This window comes from Procambarus clarkii, chromosome 52 (genome assembly GCF_040958095.1).
Source record: "Procambarus clarkii isolate CNS0578487 chromosome 52, FALCON_Pclarkii_2.0, whole genome shotgun sequence".
NCBI lineage: Eukaryota > Metazoa > Arthropoda > Malacostraca > Decapoda > Cambaridae > Procambarus > Procambarus clarkii.
This window is the reverse complement of record NC_091201.1, coordinates 22,928,604-22,945,552: the sequence shown is the minus strand read 5'-3', so window position 1 is coordinate 22,945,552 and position 16,949 is coordinate 22,928,604. Positions and strand designations below refer to the sequence as shown.

General features: G+C 40.6%; 1 protein-coding gene across 2 annotated transcripts in view; it reads left to right on the top strand.

Moving 5' to 3' along the window:
- Window positions 1-15,496, top strand: part of LOC123763673 (zwei Ig domain protein zig-8) — a 61,982-nt gene extending 46,486 nt beyond the window's left edge. For both annotated transcript variants that reach the window (XM_069304320.1, XM_069304319.1), the window contains exons 4-8: window positions 6,022-6,182; window positions 9,066-9,276; window positions 10,067-10,363; window positions 14,884-15,167; window positions 15,268-15,496. In XM_069304320.1, the coding sequence (XP_069160421.1) occupies window positions 6,022-6,182; window positions 9,066-9,276; window positions 10,067-10,363; window positions 14,884-15,101 (887 nt within the window). In that variant the 3' untranslated portion in view covers window positions 15,102-15,167; window positions 15,268-15,496. The remainder of the gene's footprint in view (window positions 1-6,021; window positions 6,183-9,065; window positions 9,277-10,066; window positions 10,364-14,883; window positions 15,168-15,267) is intronic.
- The last annotated feature ends 1,453 nt before the right edge of the window (window positions 15,497-16,949 follow it).

Sequence of the window (16,949 nt, the reverse complement as noted above, 5' to 3'; positions counted from 1 at the left end):
ACAACAGACCTGTGGAAATAAGTGGAAATAAACAACAGACCTGTGGAAATAAGTGGAAATAAACAACAGACCTGTGGAAATAAATGGAAATAAACAACAGACCTGTTTAATATATAACGTTAAAGATCCTAAGCTTTTTAATCATAAGAGCAGTGGTAGACCTAGAATCAACAAAATTGGTGTCAAAGTTTCAACACGACTTACAAAAGGAAAGAATTTTTCGAAAAAAGTCAGAGTTTTATGGCAATGGTCACACATAAAATGGTATAAAATGACTGCATTTTCGCTTCCAGAGAAAGACACAAACACGCACAAACACACACACACGCACAAGAGCTATGAAGAAAGAGATCGAGGGAACTGACCCTCACTACACTGGACGAAAGAAGGAACAGGGAAGACGTGATAACGACGGACAGGACAGATACAAAGTGGTGATTGACAAAGTAGTTATAGAAACAATGTTCATATTAAAGAGCAATAGAAACAGAACATAATTGGACACTGGAAACATAGTTTATGAGTTGTAAATAACTGAACTAGATGAAGAAGTTGTCGAAGCCAAGTCGACACACAATTTAATAAAAATATATGCTAACAAAAACGAATGAAGAGTGTCACTGGATTGAAAAAAAATGAAGGTCGGAAGGCAGGACTTAATAGCAGAAGCTCAACCCTGCAAGCTCATCCAGGGTGAGCACACACATACAACACACACCCACAAATCAATATTGCAATATCCGAAAACCGCAAAATAACATATATGAATATTTTCATTTTACTATGTAAACGACGTTACTCTTGGTGTCGCGCTCAAAAAGTCACAACCAGTAAATATTTTGTGGACAGTGTACGCGAGTCGTCGACCACGAGGCTAGAACAGCCCCATGACCTTCAGGCGCGACTTGACACAAATCTCATTCAAAGAGCGCTCGAGAGTCATACTAATACCCACGCCAAATATACTGAAGCGCATGGATCTCTTGTCTCTAATATATTCAGGCGCGCAAACCTCCTGACACCTCTACTTACAGACACCAAGTTCGTGACACGTTCAGCCATACGAGTCTCTGACACATTGGTCATTTTCCTCCCGTAACTTTTGACACAAGAGAGGTTTGTATTGTCAGGAGATTGTGTTGTAGAATGTATACCACATCTTGCATGTTTTGCGAACTTAAATAAAGAACTAAGAAGAAAAAAATAAAGAACTTTATTTAATATCAATAATATTTATTGAATATTTAGGGGAAAAGTCCGAAATATTCATATATTGAATATTTGAATATTTAGGAATTGGAAAAAGCATTTAGGGTATTTAGGAAAAACAAGAAGTTCACCTTCCACAATATACTCTAAGCTCACAGTTTCGTCAATCTGTCAGATATTTCGCGTTTCCGTTTTATTGGAATTAAATCCGGATTGGGGCATTAAATTTGTGGCCATAAGTGTGTTCTTTAGCAAAGCCGAGTGGGTACTTACGTCCCTGTTATTACGTTAAAGAATTATGAGTCCTGCAAGAAGTATATCCGATAAGATATACTGCCAGTATATATGAGAATATAGTGGCAGTATGTTCTCTACGCCTCAAGCTTACGTGGTATAAAGCGGGGTAGGCACCATGTCTCTCCTCTCATGTGCTGTACTTAACATGGAGTTTTGTCCTTACCGTAACCTGATAAATTCGTTGTCAGGAATTTTTATGACTTACTAACTTCTTTTTATCATGCTAGTTTGGAAGATGACATAGTTGTTGTACATGAGTCAAGTTTCTGACGTATATCATTCAGGGGGCACAATTGTGCAAGGGGGGTCTTGGGAAGGGGGGGTGGTGGGGTGTGCACATGACCACTGTGGGGGGGGGGAGTTGTGCATGGAACCACTGGTGTGTGTAGAGGGGGGGGGGGGGATATTGTGCACAGGAGTACCGTGAGGGGGGGGGGGGGTGTAGTGCATGTATTCCTCAGAACCTGTCCTCTGAGGGACGGCACGTAGCAAGGAACTTTATCCTGCCACTGAACAGGAAAACAGTCGCTATGATCTTTAAACCCGTGTCCAGGCAATTCGGGGATTTCCGTTAACCTAACCTTGAACAAAATATGAGCTATTTTCATAACTTGCCTGACGATCACGACTGACGATCATGTGATCGTTGACAAACACCAAAATGAAAGTCAATTTTCACACTGGCAATGGTCAGTATGAGAATATGGTTTCGTCTGTAAAAGTGTGATCAAATCTGGTTGTCTCTTCAGCCCAGCAGAGGCGACTTTGATGGCTCCAGCCTCTATTGTTGTGAAGCCATTCAAACTTTAACCATTTATGGACTCGGCTTGAAGGGGTAACTTCTGGAGAAGTCAGTGTGCTGTTCTTTGGGACCACTGTGGGAGTGGTTCCATTGCTGAAAATTGCTGAAAGTTCCACTATGATCGCTTCTGGCAAAGCCAGGGGGGTCATTTATGGTAAAGCCACTATAGTCCCTGCTGCATGAACCACTCTGGTCACTACTGCAATATTCACCGGGATCAATACATTAGAATCCAATTTGATTCTAGCTGAAGAATCAATTAGGAGTCACTGCGGTCACTGTTGAAGGATATCGTGATATCACCTCCTTGGGTTCCCCTGTGTAACTTCAACCAATGTTACAGGCTCTCTGCTCAATGCTAAAGGAACTATTAAGCTCACTTCTGCATGATCTTCTGTAGTTTCTCTTGCATGATTTTATGACTGCATCCTTTCCTGGAAGTCCTGCCGCTTTTATCGTATCTGTTATGGTAAGCTCTGAGAGCGTCGCTGTGCTTACTACTGCATGAGTTATCTAGACTAATACCGTAATTTTATACATGCTCAGTGATGAAAAGGTGAATGTGATCACTGCAGCAAAAGTTACTATGGTCAATGCTGCAAAAGTTAATATGGTCAATGCTGCAAAAGTTACTGTGGTTACTGCTGCAGGTGCTACATTGGTAAATAAGTGGAACGAACTAGATGAGGAAATTGTCGAAGACAATTTGAAGCTTTAAATGTAAATATGATCAGATTTTTTTTCGAAAAGAGCTCAATTAGATGAGTACACATACACACATACACACACACACACACACACACACACACACACACACACACACACACACACACACACACACACACACAGGAAGGTAAAAAGTATTTAGCAGAAAGAAATGGAGAAAATGAAAGTAAATTGGGAGAATAAACTACATGAGCTAGATTCAAAATGGGAAGAGTAAGTAAGAAAGTTGGCATACAACATGGGCAAACATGATTCTTAAAGAGGAATCGAAAAAGCAGCATTGTTTAAATCTTGAAACAGCACAACGAAGGGTTATGGATGGAAACTAGAGAGGCAAATGAGTTGTAAAGACGTCAGAAATAACTTTTTCATTTCTAAAGCTCTTGACAAGTGGAATAGGTTAGAAGTGAAAGTCACTGAAGCTAATTCGATTCAAACTTTTTAATGTAAATATGATAAAAGCGTGATAAATGAGTCATTGTATTAATCTAAGAACTTCCGGAAAACGAGGCCAGGAGCCTTGCTCGACCCTGCGAGTACAGGTAGGTGAAAATATTTAGGTGAATACATACACGTATCTGTAGTTTAGTTGGGCCAATTTCATTTTACATATCCAATAAATTTTTGCTTCATTTATTTACAATTACAAAATAATACAAACGCGCACATCAGAGGCACAATGACACCGCGGCTTAATCATTGATCATTAAACTCGGAAACAGGAAATATCTATAAATAATGTACAATGCGTTGTAATCTAGGTTCACCGAACAGGTCGATCGATATAGAGAATAATAAACACAGCGCCGGTCGCTTTGATCAGCGCGCGTCATGCTGTATTTGATGAAACTATCAACCTTTTATACTGTATATTAGGTATTGAATTTAATCATGGGGACTATAAATGTATGTCTGTACACAAGAGCAGGCACACGCACGCACGCGCACGCACACACACACTCACACACACACACACACACACACACACACACACACACACACACACACACACACACACACACACACACACACACACACACACACACACATACACACACACACACACACACACACAAGTGTAGATATGATAGAGCCCAATAGGCTCAGGAATCTGTACACCTGTTGATTGACGGTTGAGAGGCGGGACCAAAGAGCCAGAGCTCAACCCCCGCAAACACAACTAGGTGAGTACAACTAGGTGAGTACACACACACAAACACACACACACCTATAAACACACTGGAGAATCGGGTGATCTTATAAACTATCTTTAGTTTTAAACTATCTAAAGTTAAGTTTTATAAACTTAACTTTAAGTCTTATAAACTATACTCAACACTACCAGGACCACAGTTGATAGAGCATTAGCCTTCCATGCCAGAGGTCTGGCGTTCGAGGCTCCTAGCGCCCAAGATGAATAAAATATTACATCCACGGTAGTGTGGTACACAGTTTACAGTTTCACAATCGATTTTATAATGGTCCAGGACGGACCGAAACGACGTCGTCTCTTCAATTTCTAGTGTGTGGTTTGGTCAACAGTTTACATGACTTTGGGCGTGGATCACCTAATCCTCTAGTGCTCAGGTGGCAGCCACGGGGATGGCAAGTTCTCCTGGATAGAAGTTAGGTGCCGTAGGATACTTTTGAGGTCGGAAATTTGTTACGTGTCTAATGAAAATATTACTGAATGTTTTTGCGATGAGTGAGAGGTAATATTTAATTTTGGAAATTATATGTATGATAATTTAAAGCTCGGTTTAGTATACTGTGAGTGCGTGCAACTTGTTGAAAGGGAAATACTCGTTCATCATCAGAATATTCCACACACACCGTGTTTACGACCTAATGAACAAGTTCAGAAATATGGTATACACAATATTTAGTGAAATTTCAGGTTTGAATATCAGTTTACTTCAGCTCATCTTTTTTTTTTAACTTTTCAGTACTTGTAGAGCGGTTTTTAAAGCTGATACTGTATTACGATACTGTATTGCGATACAGTATTACAATACTGTATTACAATAGAGAATTATGAGTTATAAAGTAGACACACAATATTACGAGATATTATTGAATCTTATAAAGCCGTGTTAGGTCACAGTATTACTGTACAATACTGAATTATGGATTATGAAACTGATAAAAAATTACGATACAGTATCACGTTCGTATAATTATTCATTATTTTTATACAATATCATAACTGAAAAGCTGCTACTCTATTACAATGCAGTATTCTGGTATACTTTCCGATATGCAAAATAATTATTTTTAACTGGTCGATCTTTGGAAAAAATGTTTTCTCAAGGAGTAACGAGCAGCACAAATATAAATTATGAACTCCAGCTCAATTTTTAGGTTTCATGACGCTGTTGTTGAAGTCGTAAACACAAATTGTAGCAGTAAACAAAAGCTCTTGAAATTTATGGAGTTGACGACACTTTTTTTGTTGCTTATAATCATTCACTTTCAGTGTGTATGTTTGGGTGTGTGTTAAAGTGTGCATGTTTGGGGGTGTGTGTTAAAGTGTGCATGTTTGGGTGTGTGTTAAAGTGTGCATGTTTGGGTGTGTGTGTTAAAGTGTGTATGTTTGGGGGTGTGTGTTAAAGTATGCATGTTTGGGGGTGCGTGTTAAAGTGTGCATGTTTGGGTGTGTGTTAAAGTGTGTATGTTTGGGTGTGTGTTAAAGTGTGCATGCCTCTCTGCATGTAATGTGTATATTACCCACATTAAGTTTCGTCTATATATCACACGCACCTTTTTCACTAATGTGTCAAATGCTTTTGTTTTATTAGTATTTAAAATTCTAATGTGCATACATAAAATTCATATATTTTATGTATGAAATACGTGTGTGTATTTATAGTATGCACTGGAGACCAAATTGTATCAGTATTCCATGTCGTTACGACATCTAACATGTACAATTTCAGTTGTATTAAATGCGTTTAATTTGTTATTACGTCTGTTATTTGGTGCGGCAGATGCGTCTGAGTGGCCAGACGAGATGCGGGGAGCGCCGCCCATCCAGTACTCCACCCTCAGCGGCCCAGCCTTCCTCGTCAACTCCACTACCATAGTCAGCGTCGTCGCAGGAGCCACAGCCCTCCTCCCGTGCGGCGTCAAGAACCTACACAACTACACGGTAGGCAGGGGGCACCAAGTTGGCAGGGGCACCAAGTTGGCAGGGGCACCAGGTTGGTAGGGGCACCAGGTTGGCAGGGGGCACCAGGTTGGCAGGGGCACCAGGTTGGCAGGGGGGCGCCATGTTGGCAGGGGCACCAGGTTGGCAGGGGGCACCAGGTAGGCAGGGACACCCGGTGGGCTAAGGCACCCTTTTGGCACGGGCACCAGGTACTTAGAGGCACCTGGTAGGGAGGGAGGAAGGGGCACCCAATAGGTAAAGGCACCAGGTAGAGAGGAAGGGACACCCTATAAGCGGGGACAGCTCCACGAAGGGACGGTGAAGCTTGACAAACTAATTTACGCCCTCCTTGAAATATTAATGGATGAGATTCTTAATTTACACACAACATTCAGAGTAATGGTTAGGTTAATTCACCACAGAATGTTAACCAATTTGTAAATTGTTAAATAAAAATGTGAGCAATTACAGAATATTTGTAATGCTTGCAAGAGAGTGAAGTGCTCGGGTGTTGGAAGCATTAAATGTTAAAAGATCAGTATTTCCCAAGTCTGTAATGGAAGGCTTTGGGCTCAAAGTGGATGAGACGCTCAAGCTGTCTGCAGGGAGTTCATGGTTAATGGGTGTTGATGGATAGAAGGAGGTGATTACGGCTGGTAGGAAATGATGATGGTTGGTGTGAGTTGATGGTTGATGGGAGAAGATGGTCTGAGAAAGTGATGATTGTCACAATAACGTGGCTGACGATATGATGCCTAAATCACACATTACATGTAGATACGACGACGGTCCGGTCCGTCCTGGACCGTCCAAACACACAAACGCAAAAATGTGGATGAGAATTATCGATAATGAGTGGGGCAAAAGAGACGACTGATGAGGAGACGATGTTGACCAAACCACACACTAGAAATTGAAGAGACGACTGAGACGATATTCTGAAGAGACATCAGTCATACGACGGTGAGGAAAAAAAATTACTAGATGAAGATACGTTAATAAATAAAGATGTGTATATATGACGAGAGGAATGATAAAAGATAATTTCTAAAACACAAGACAGGTAGACTGAATATTTCGATCCTAAACTGGGACCCTTTTCACTGCTGATTAGGGTTATTATTCCATCGACTACTGCGTTATTGCACTTTATTCTCATATGAAGAGAGATTTATGAAAGAAGATTCCTATATATATAAAGATATATATAAATGAAGACATGTATAACTAAAGATATATATAAATATAAATATATATATATATATATATATATATATATATATATATATATATATATATATATATATATATATATATATATATATATATGCAACAATGATCACAAAAACACTGATCCAAGTATGCAGAATAACCACATATGAAAAATAGAAAAGCATTTTCTATTTTTCATATGTGGTTATTCTGCATATATATATATATATATATATATATATATATATATATATATATATATATATATATATATATATATATATATATATATATATATATATAAATGCTCAGACACAGACCGACAAAACGGCTCACAAAGAAATAAACCCAAATGGAAATGAAAGATAAATATATACCTGAAAAATATACAAAACTGCTGAGATATAAACAAACACGCAGAAAGAATTACAGAATAAGACAAAGATATATCTGAACTAAAATATTTAAGGAAAGAAAAATGCTAAACATTATCAGAGAAAAAAAGAAAATGAGACACACAAAATTATTCATGATCACTCACACACGTAAATATATATATAAATGGACTCCAATATGTAGAGAAAATATAATGAAAATTGCACTAATAAAGAACAAGTCACCACAATGGCTGAACATGTGGTACAAAATTATTATTGTTCATTAGAAAAGGAACGTCCATAGCCGCTTCCACCAGCAGAATGATCAATAACAAATGCTTTCTTGCTAATTAACCTGTCCAGTTAGGGTGCTGCGCCGCCAGCAGCTCTCATAATTAGCTGGACTGTTTTGGTCTCGTTTTCCTATTTGGAGCAACAAGGTGTAAAATTAAACAACTGCAGCAAAAGATAGTTAAGTATATAAAAACAAATGTACATATGTGTGTGTGTGAGTGTATGTGTGTGTGTGTGTGTGTGTGTGTGTGTGTGTGTGTGTGTGTGTGTGTGTGTGTGTGTGTGTGTGTGTGCGTGTGTGTGTGTATTCACCTAGTTGTATTCACCTAGTTGTGCTTGCGGGGGTTGAGCTCTGCTCTTTCGGCCCGCCTGTCAACTGTCAATCAACTGTTACTAACTACTAACTAATTTTTTTCTGTCCTTTTCTGTCCTGTCCTTTACCCATTTACCCCTTCGTCCCTTACCTTTCCCTCCCCTCCTTCCATCCCTTCTTCCTATCTCATCCATGACTCATTTCAGACTTCATGAAAAAATCGCTTGGAGGTGATTGGGTACACGCTGTATTTCTTAAAGCATTTAAGTTAGGCCTACCTCGACTAGCCTATATCTATCCCATACCCAACTCTATTTTCCTTACCTATTTAGGCGAGACTAGTTCCACCCAGATATGACAAAAAAAGAGATGCATCTTCTATTCAATTTTTAGCAGTTTTTTTAGTGCTGCATAATATTATATTTTCTGAGGGATAAAGAAGTAGATAAATGGGAGGTGTTGAATACAGTGCACTCTGCTACAGGTGTCATATACCGTGCACGTCTCCCACAGGTGTCATATACCATACACGTCTCCCACAGGTGTCATATACCATACACGTCTCCCACAGGTGTCATATACCATGCACGTCTCCCACAGGTGTCATATACCATACACGTCTCCCACAGTTGTCATATACCATACACGTCTCCCACAGGTGTCATATACCATACACGTCTCCCACAGGTGTCGTGGATACGGGGTAGCGACATCCGGCTCCTCACCACCAGTTCAGTCACCTACACGTCAGACTCCCGCTTCGTGTCTGTCAATCCTTCAGGAGGCGAGCAGTGGGCGCTGAAGATTCACTACGTGAGGAAGTCTGATGCTGGCTTCTACCTGTGTCAGGTGTCAACCACGCCCCCCATCTCCCTCACCGTCAACCTTACTGTCCAAGGTCAGAGTCACAGTGTCAGATCTTTCTTGTATGTGGGTGAGTTCCAGGGTGAGAGTGTGGGGGTAAAGTACCAGGTGAGAGAGTGGGGGAACTGGCCATAGTGGGAGTGTGGGGTACAGGCTAGCGAGAAAATGTGGGGTTTTGTCAAGAGTGGGAGTGTGTGGGCTTCTGGCCAGAGTAAGAGTATGGGGAACCATTAAAAGTAAGAACGTAGAGGAATATGTAAAGTGAAAAGGAAGTAGTAAATTTTTAGTAAAACATCAGTTGTGGTGAAATAACATTACACACACACACACACACACACATACACACACACACACACACACACACACACACACACACACACACACACACACACACACACACACACACACACACAAACACACAAACTTACATCATACCTCTAAATAAACGATCGTGTTTGGAAAACTTTCTCTTAACCTTATTAAAAATATATTTATCAGTAAACAGTGGTAAGGAACATGATAATACAAATCTTGACCTAATTCAGGGCTTTTAATATTGTCTCACCCCAGTGCTAAGACTGGAAAAGTCAAGAATTTGGGAAGGGACCTAAACAACCCAAGGTACTGTCATGGTGTGTCAGGACTGCCAACATCACATGTCACTAGCTGTCATTTTGTGCCAGAGCTGCCAACATCATCTTTTACCATCAGGCAGCACCTGTGGTGGAATACTCTATCAATGACCACCACATGTAGCTGTCAGACAAAGAGGGGAGGGGCCTCGAACGCCATCCGTAAGTCTCACATTACCTTGGTACTGACAGAGGCAGTGGCCAGCGTACAGCCGGGTCGAGAGGTGTACGTACAGAGTGGGAGCCGGCTGGAGATGGTGTGCCAGGTGGAGGGGTGTCCGGCTCCCGCCCTGCTGGCCTGGACCAGGGATGGACACACTCTTCTTACCGCTGACTCTAACACCTACAACCTGGCCAGCGACAATGGCACCACGCCCATCTCCAACCTCACCCTGGCACGCCCACACGCCACACCCGCGGATTCTGGCACCTACAGCTGCACCTCCACCTGTACCAAGCCCATTAACGTCACCGTGCACGTGTTGAAAGGTGAGTCATGACACATATTGACAGGTGAGTCAAGATAGATGTTTAGAGGTGAGTCATAATTCACATGTTGAGAGTTGAGAGGTGAGGAACTGTCATATGTTGAGAGGTGAGGAACTGTCATGTGTTAACAGGTGAGGAACTGTCATGTGTTGAAAGGTGAGGAACTACCACGTATTGAGAAGTGAGGAACTACCACGCTCCTCACCTCTCAACTTTTGCAAATATACAGGAATCTAATTGCCAGTTAAGAGATGCTAGTATGGTCCTTCAATCAATGGACTGAGTGAAAGGGATTCACATAAAATAAATCAATTATTCTGATTACCATGTACTTTAGGAAATTAATTTACTCAGAATTAAATGGAACTTAAAATCTGACAACATAAGTATTAAATCTATTTCATCTACTTCTAGTACCATTAAAGAAACGAGACATATTTCGACATTTATTTTGATTTAGATCTACTCAATCCTATACCCAGAAAGAGACGAAAATTGATACAGAAAAGAGCTGGAGGTACTTCTCCCGCCAGAGGTAAAACCTGAAACAAAAATATTGACGAACGGCGCTCTATGGACAAACAGATTTCAGCCTTTCAGAAAAACAGCCGTTGAGGGTAAACAACCACAGTGTTCGTGCTTTGTGTTGCCTCAAACAAGCGTAATAGAGCAGCATATTCTATCATGAACAGTGAGAAAAAAATAAATAAATATATTAATAGTAACAGTTGATTGATTGACAGTTGAGAGGCGGGCCGAAAGAGCAGAGCTCAACCCCCGCAAGCACAACTAGATGAACACAGTGACGCAGTCCCTGCCCACCACAACAGTAGTCCGAGCTATTGATTGCATTCGGTATTCCAGTTTGAGCAAATAATTCGAAATAATAGAATTATTATTTTTGTTTAAATGTGGGATAAAATATTAATTTTATCCCACATTTGTTGGGTCTAACAATCCCAAATACAAACTAACGGAGAGGCTTTTGAATATCTCCCAATTAAACTTCTCTGAAACCTAGATCTTTGGATTTACTATGACAGACATGTTATTTTGTGCTGTGGCGGAAGACCCGCACAGGTCAATATTGACCATGAGAAAACATCACTGGTTCCTCCCCCTCCCAATAAAATATTGAATAACGCATATGTATATGTATATGCAGCGGCAAGTTACCAGACATGGAGGAGTGCTGGATACCTTAATAGCTGAGAAAACAATATTGGTTACATCAGGACTGACAACCCTTATGGCCATAATAAATATTGTGCAGGCTACAGAATACACAATGTTTGGGAGTGTCCTCTTACAGGACCACAACCGCTTCCTGAGGTCGTCCACCTCAGACTATTCGAGATGAACAGTGTAGACTACACACATTTTATCACGTTAACTGTCACGAAAGACAGAACGCCTGTCAAATAATATATCTGTCTATTAACATGTGCTACCACTTGAGTTCACCTGGGAGTGACACCTGATACGAGTGCTGAATCATCCGACAAGCCTTATGTAGGTTTGCAGCCTACAGGTCCTCCCGAAAACTGATGTCAAATAATGAGACAAATTTATCCGTTGAGGAAGCTTGCCAGTGGGAGATTTGCAATTATACTTCTGCAAATTGCATTTGAACTTCATCACTGTATTTGAAAATTCATTCTTCTTGGAGCATCCAGATATTGAAAGTTTCAAGAATGCATGGTGAGGACAGGGAAATGTTGTCTCTGTGAAGCTGTGCACCATCGGAAGACGCTGCACAAACTTCCAAACTGTTTTCAGGGAAATAGTCTCAGGTCAACACTCGCCAAAAGACATACTTTACAGATGACCCTGAACAACACACACCAGTGGCTGACCTCTAAATCCCATACCGTTCTTTCCAGACGAAGAGGTCAAAGATCCTTTACATATTTGTCGCGAAGTAATCTGATCAAGTATTGAACATCTGACAAGTATTATCCGGAGAGGGAAATAAATCTAAAGGAAAAAATTCCATACATCTTTATGTGAATACCATTATGGATCAATCTCTCAATACAATGAAATTACCATTCATCAAGGCACATGGACGGTAGACCGACGGTCTCGCTTTATGCAAGTCGTCGATCAATCCCCCGACCGTCCAAGTGATTGGCCACCATTTCTTCCCTAATACCCATCCCAAAAACTTATCCTGACCCTTAACAAGTGCTATATAGTCGTAATGGCTTGGCGCTTTCTCCTAATAGTTCCCTTCCCTTCATCAAAGCAACGTTGTCCTCCTGGACTGTAACGGACCAAGGATGGACAACAAGGGTATATTAAGAATTACCACAATAGTCACTTGGGGCACCACTAGCTAAACACTTAAGAACATCTAGTTCATTTTGAGTCTGATGGACCCAGTCACCCTGGGGAGCCACATCAGCCAGACTCCACCTCGACAAATATGCCCAAAACTGGACACTGCACAATTGTGCAAACAAAGAATAAAAAACTATTTTTAAAAATGAGCTTTATTAATCAGATTTACAATGGAACTCTAGTCTGCCCTATTTATTGGGCTCGGAGTCGTAACCTCCCTGCAGGGAACGTGTGGAAAATATAAAATTGTAATATGTATATGTTTAAACTGGGGCCTGACCATACCTTTGTGACTAAAATTCACTTTCGGATTAAAAATGAGCGCATTTTTTATGTGTTAAAAATATGAAATTTAGATTTGTATTGACAGATGCACGATAACCGTTGTAACAGATTTTCAAATAAATTACATTAAAATTAAACATATTTACTTAATATGACTAAACCTAAAAAATAACGTTCCGTGAGAAGCTATAACTTATATTCATATAAGAGCACATATGTGAAATATAATATTATCACGTGTCTTTGTCTTTGACATGTAATACTTTGACGAACTCGAGGCTGAAGCCAAGAGCAGGGAAATAATTAACATAAAATATCAATAAGCTACCCATAATCACATTAATTAATTACTGAATTAACTCATAAACGACACCCCGTAATTGATGTGTCGGACCGTAATTAATTCCGTAGCTCTAGAATTAATTAGACGTCAATAAAAACGAATCAGCATGCGGGGCGCCGCCAGCCCGTCCTCCAAACAAAGACCCAAAGTCCATTCCATGCACCCGCCAAACCCCCCTGTTTACGAATGAAAAACAAATGAATGAAAGCCTTCACATTCCCCAAATGAGAATATATATATATATATATATATATATATATATATATATATATATATATATATATATATATATATATATATATATATATATATATATGCAGCTGTCTAACTCTCAGGTACCTATTTACTGCTAGGTGAACAGGGAGCATCATGTAAAGGAAACTGCCGATTTGTTTCTGTCCCGACTGGGAATCGAACCTCAGGCCCTTAGGACTACGAACCCCGAGCGCTGTCCACTCGCCCGCGAGGCCCTGTGTGTGTGTGTGTGTGTGTGCGTGTGTGTGTGTGTGTGTGTGTGTGTGTGTGTGTGTGTGTGTGTGTGTGTGTGTGTGTGTGTGTGTGTGTGTGTGAGTGTGTGTGTGTGTGTACATATTTGTACAATACAACTCAACAACACTGTACTCAGTTCTCTAACTTTTCCTCCGGCATTCCGACCACTCACATATATCACGGCTATACACGCTCTCAGACACATGTATCACGGCTATACACGCTCTCAGACACATGCATCACGGTCACACACGCTCCCAGACACATATATCACGGCTACACACGCTCCCAGACACATGTATCACGGGCACACACGCTCCCAGACACATGTATCACGGTTACACACGCTCCCAGACACATGTATGACGACTACACACGCTCCCCGACACAAGTGATATAACACTCTCCGTGTACTTAGCGAGGGGCCGTGGCGGTCTTCACGTGGTGCTCGTCTTATCTGCGAGCTCCACACACCGCCTCGCTCACCAAGGAAAACTATTTAGACTTACCGTCCGGCGGAGGCTGTGGTCTCTTGTGGCGGACAAGTCCCCCAAGCATTATGTTGGCTTGCACGTCTGGACCCGGGACAAGCCTATAGCAGGGCTCAGGATGAAGTTACAGCCTCTAAATATAACCTAGGCCACAGAATGGTTCCAAGTTAACACATATTCAAAAGCAAACATCATAGGGTAACCCTGGCCTCGGTAGACTCATGGCTGGCTCCAGGGTCGAGCCATGGACAGGTCCCAGGAGAAATCCCAAGTGAAGTGCCAAGGCAGAAGCGAGGTTTAGTGTTAACATTTATGTCTCTGTCAGATGGGCCATTCATGTTGACAATATTTTCTAACAGTCTACCAGGAGTAATTGACTTGTCCCCCAGAAAAATGTTCACGACTAAACAGCTCTGTTTATTTAGAACATGCTACAAGCTAAATGTTAAATTTTATTGTATTACTTGATTTGGAAGTTAAAAATACTGCATTAGAATGATACGTTTTCCCGAAGGGAAGTGAGAGCAAGGATGAGTCTGAGGATAATGTGTGTGTGTGTGTCTCTCCAGGGGAGGAGCTGGCGGCCATGCAGCACATCAACACCTCCTCGCCCGGGGCTCTACCCAGTGGCGTGCTTGCTTCCTTGCTGGCGGCGGCCACGGTATTGCTGCAGTGCTGCTGGCCAGGGAGTCTGCTGCTGCTGCCTCGCCCTCATCCACTCACCCAGCCACTACCACCAGTCTGGGGACCCTCCACGCCCCTCTCCCAAACGCTGACAATCAGCTGAAACGCTGAGGTTGGCGAGTGAGAGAGAGACAAAAAAGACAGGCGAGCTGACGACTGTTCTTTCCAGGTAGGAGAAGGTAAACTTCTGTTTTTCTTGGGAAATATTTTGGTCGTACCATTTTTTTTTAAGAAATTCTTTAAGCATTAATAAAGTTTTCGTGTTGCAGGTTTGGCTGTGAGGATGAGATCTCTACAGCCTTCTTGCACAAAGAGGCTCACCGAACCCCCCCCCCCACCACAAACGTGACTAACTCCCACAGCATTACATTTGATGTTAATTTTTTCATTAAATTTTTCGTCATTTTTCATAAACAGTGAGCATGATTTTTGCCATTTACTATAATACGGAATAAGTGTAAAAAGTAAACATATATATATATATATACTTGGTATAAACAGTGTTTTATTCTGCCTGTAACTTCACTATTATTACACATTAAAAGCCCTTATTTATAAGAGACAAACTTACACCGACTCCCATAAGATCCTTGTGAACAGTAGCATACTTAATGGTAACTATGGTAATGGAATTATGGTAACTATGTAACTATGGAATTATGTAACTATCGTAATTATGGAATTATGGTAACAAAATTCACTTAATAATGAACACCAGAAGTTGAAACCAGGATATGTGAGTTGAGATTTGCCAGAGAAGAAAATAGGTCTTTAGTTTGTTGTAAGAGAATCTTAATTATTGCTGCAGTGTTAATAATTCGGAAAATTTATGCAGATAAGGCGGGAAATTAACTAATTATGCATTGTTATAAAATTTGGTTAAATATGACAGCATTGCTGGCGTTGTTGATCTATTAATGTAAGGTTTCTTTGAATCTGTTTTCTTAGTGTCAGTATTAAGACGAGCAATCAAGTTACCGAAATTTACGGTAAAGAAACTTTAGAAGTTATTGAAGGATTTATTTTTACAACGTTATGTTCCTCTCTGGATCATCTTCAGGTAAGGAATGATTATATAAAGTACTGTTTTTTTACTAAATACACGAACAAAGGAGTCAAAGGGGTATGGGATGGAGGCAATCAACCACAAAGTAAAGGGATAGGACCAAATATAGAGAAAGAGGTGGATAGGGGTAATCGAGGATAGGAAAAGAGGGGTATATGGCCACTCAAACATTGGGTAAGGCTTTGGGCAAAACTCTGCTATTCTCAGTGGGTGGAGGAGACCTCTGCAGAAACTTCGTTATCCGGTAATGTTTGGCGAGATTTGGCTCTAAGTATTAACAAGGAAACGAATTTGTTATTCTATTTAAGGAGAGTTCTTTTTCTCTTATAAGAATAGCTTCCAGGATTTATTTTCGTCCAGGTGGGAAACAAATTCCAGGATTTACTTTCGTCCAGGTGGGAAATAAATTCCCGGATTTACTTTCGTCCAGGTGGGAAATAAATTCCAGGATTTACTTTCGTCCAGGTGGGAAATAAATTCCAGAATTTACTTTCGTCCAGGTGGGAAATAAATTCCAGGATTTTTGTATTATCTACTAGCAGGCTCCTGTTGGGTGTCGTGTTATGCTGACTTTGCATATGGTTTCTGAGGCCACCAGTAACTGGTAAACAGCAAGTAAGTCTTCTCAAAAGCTTTGTGGTAGCCATACCAATATAGGTAGATCGGGGCATGTAAATTGGCATACTACGTTTGATTTCTTGGGAAGGGTTGTATTGTTTATTGTTATAAAATGAGTTTAAATATTGCACCCGAACTAAGTAATATTTATTTACAAATAAATTTGTTTATTAAGGCATTAAGAAGTAACGCTGTTCATATCCCTGGAAACGAAAACAGCATTAGTTAGGGAACGAATTATGTGTTGATGATCATTGTAAATATTAT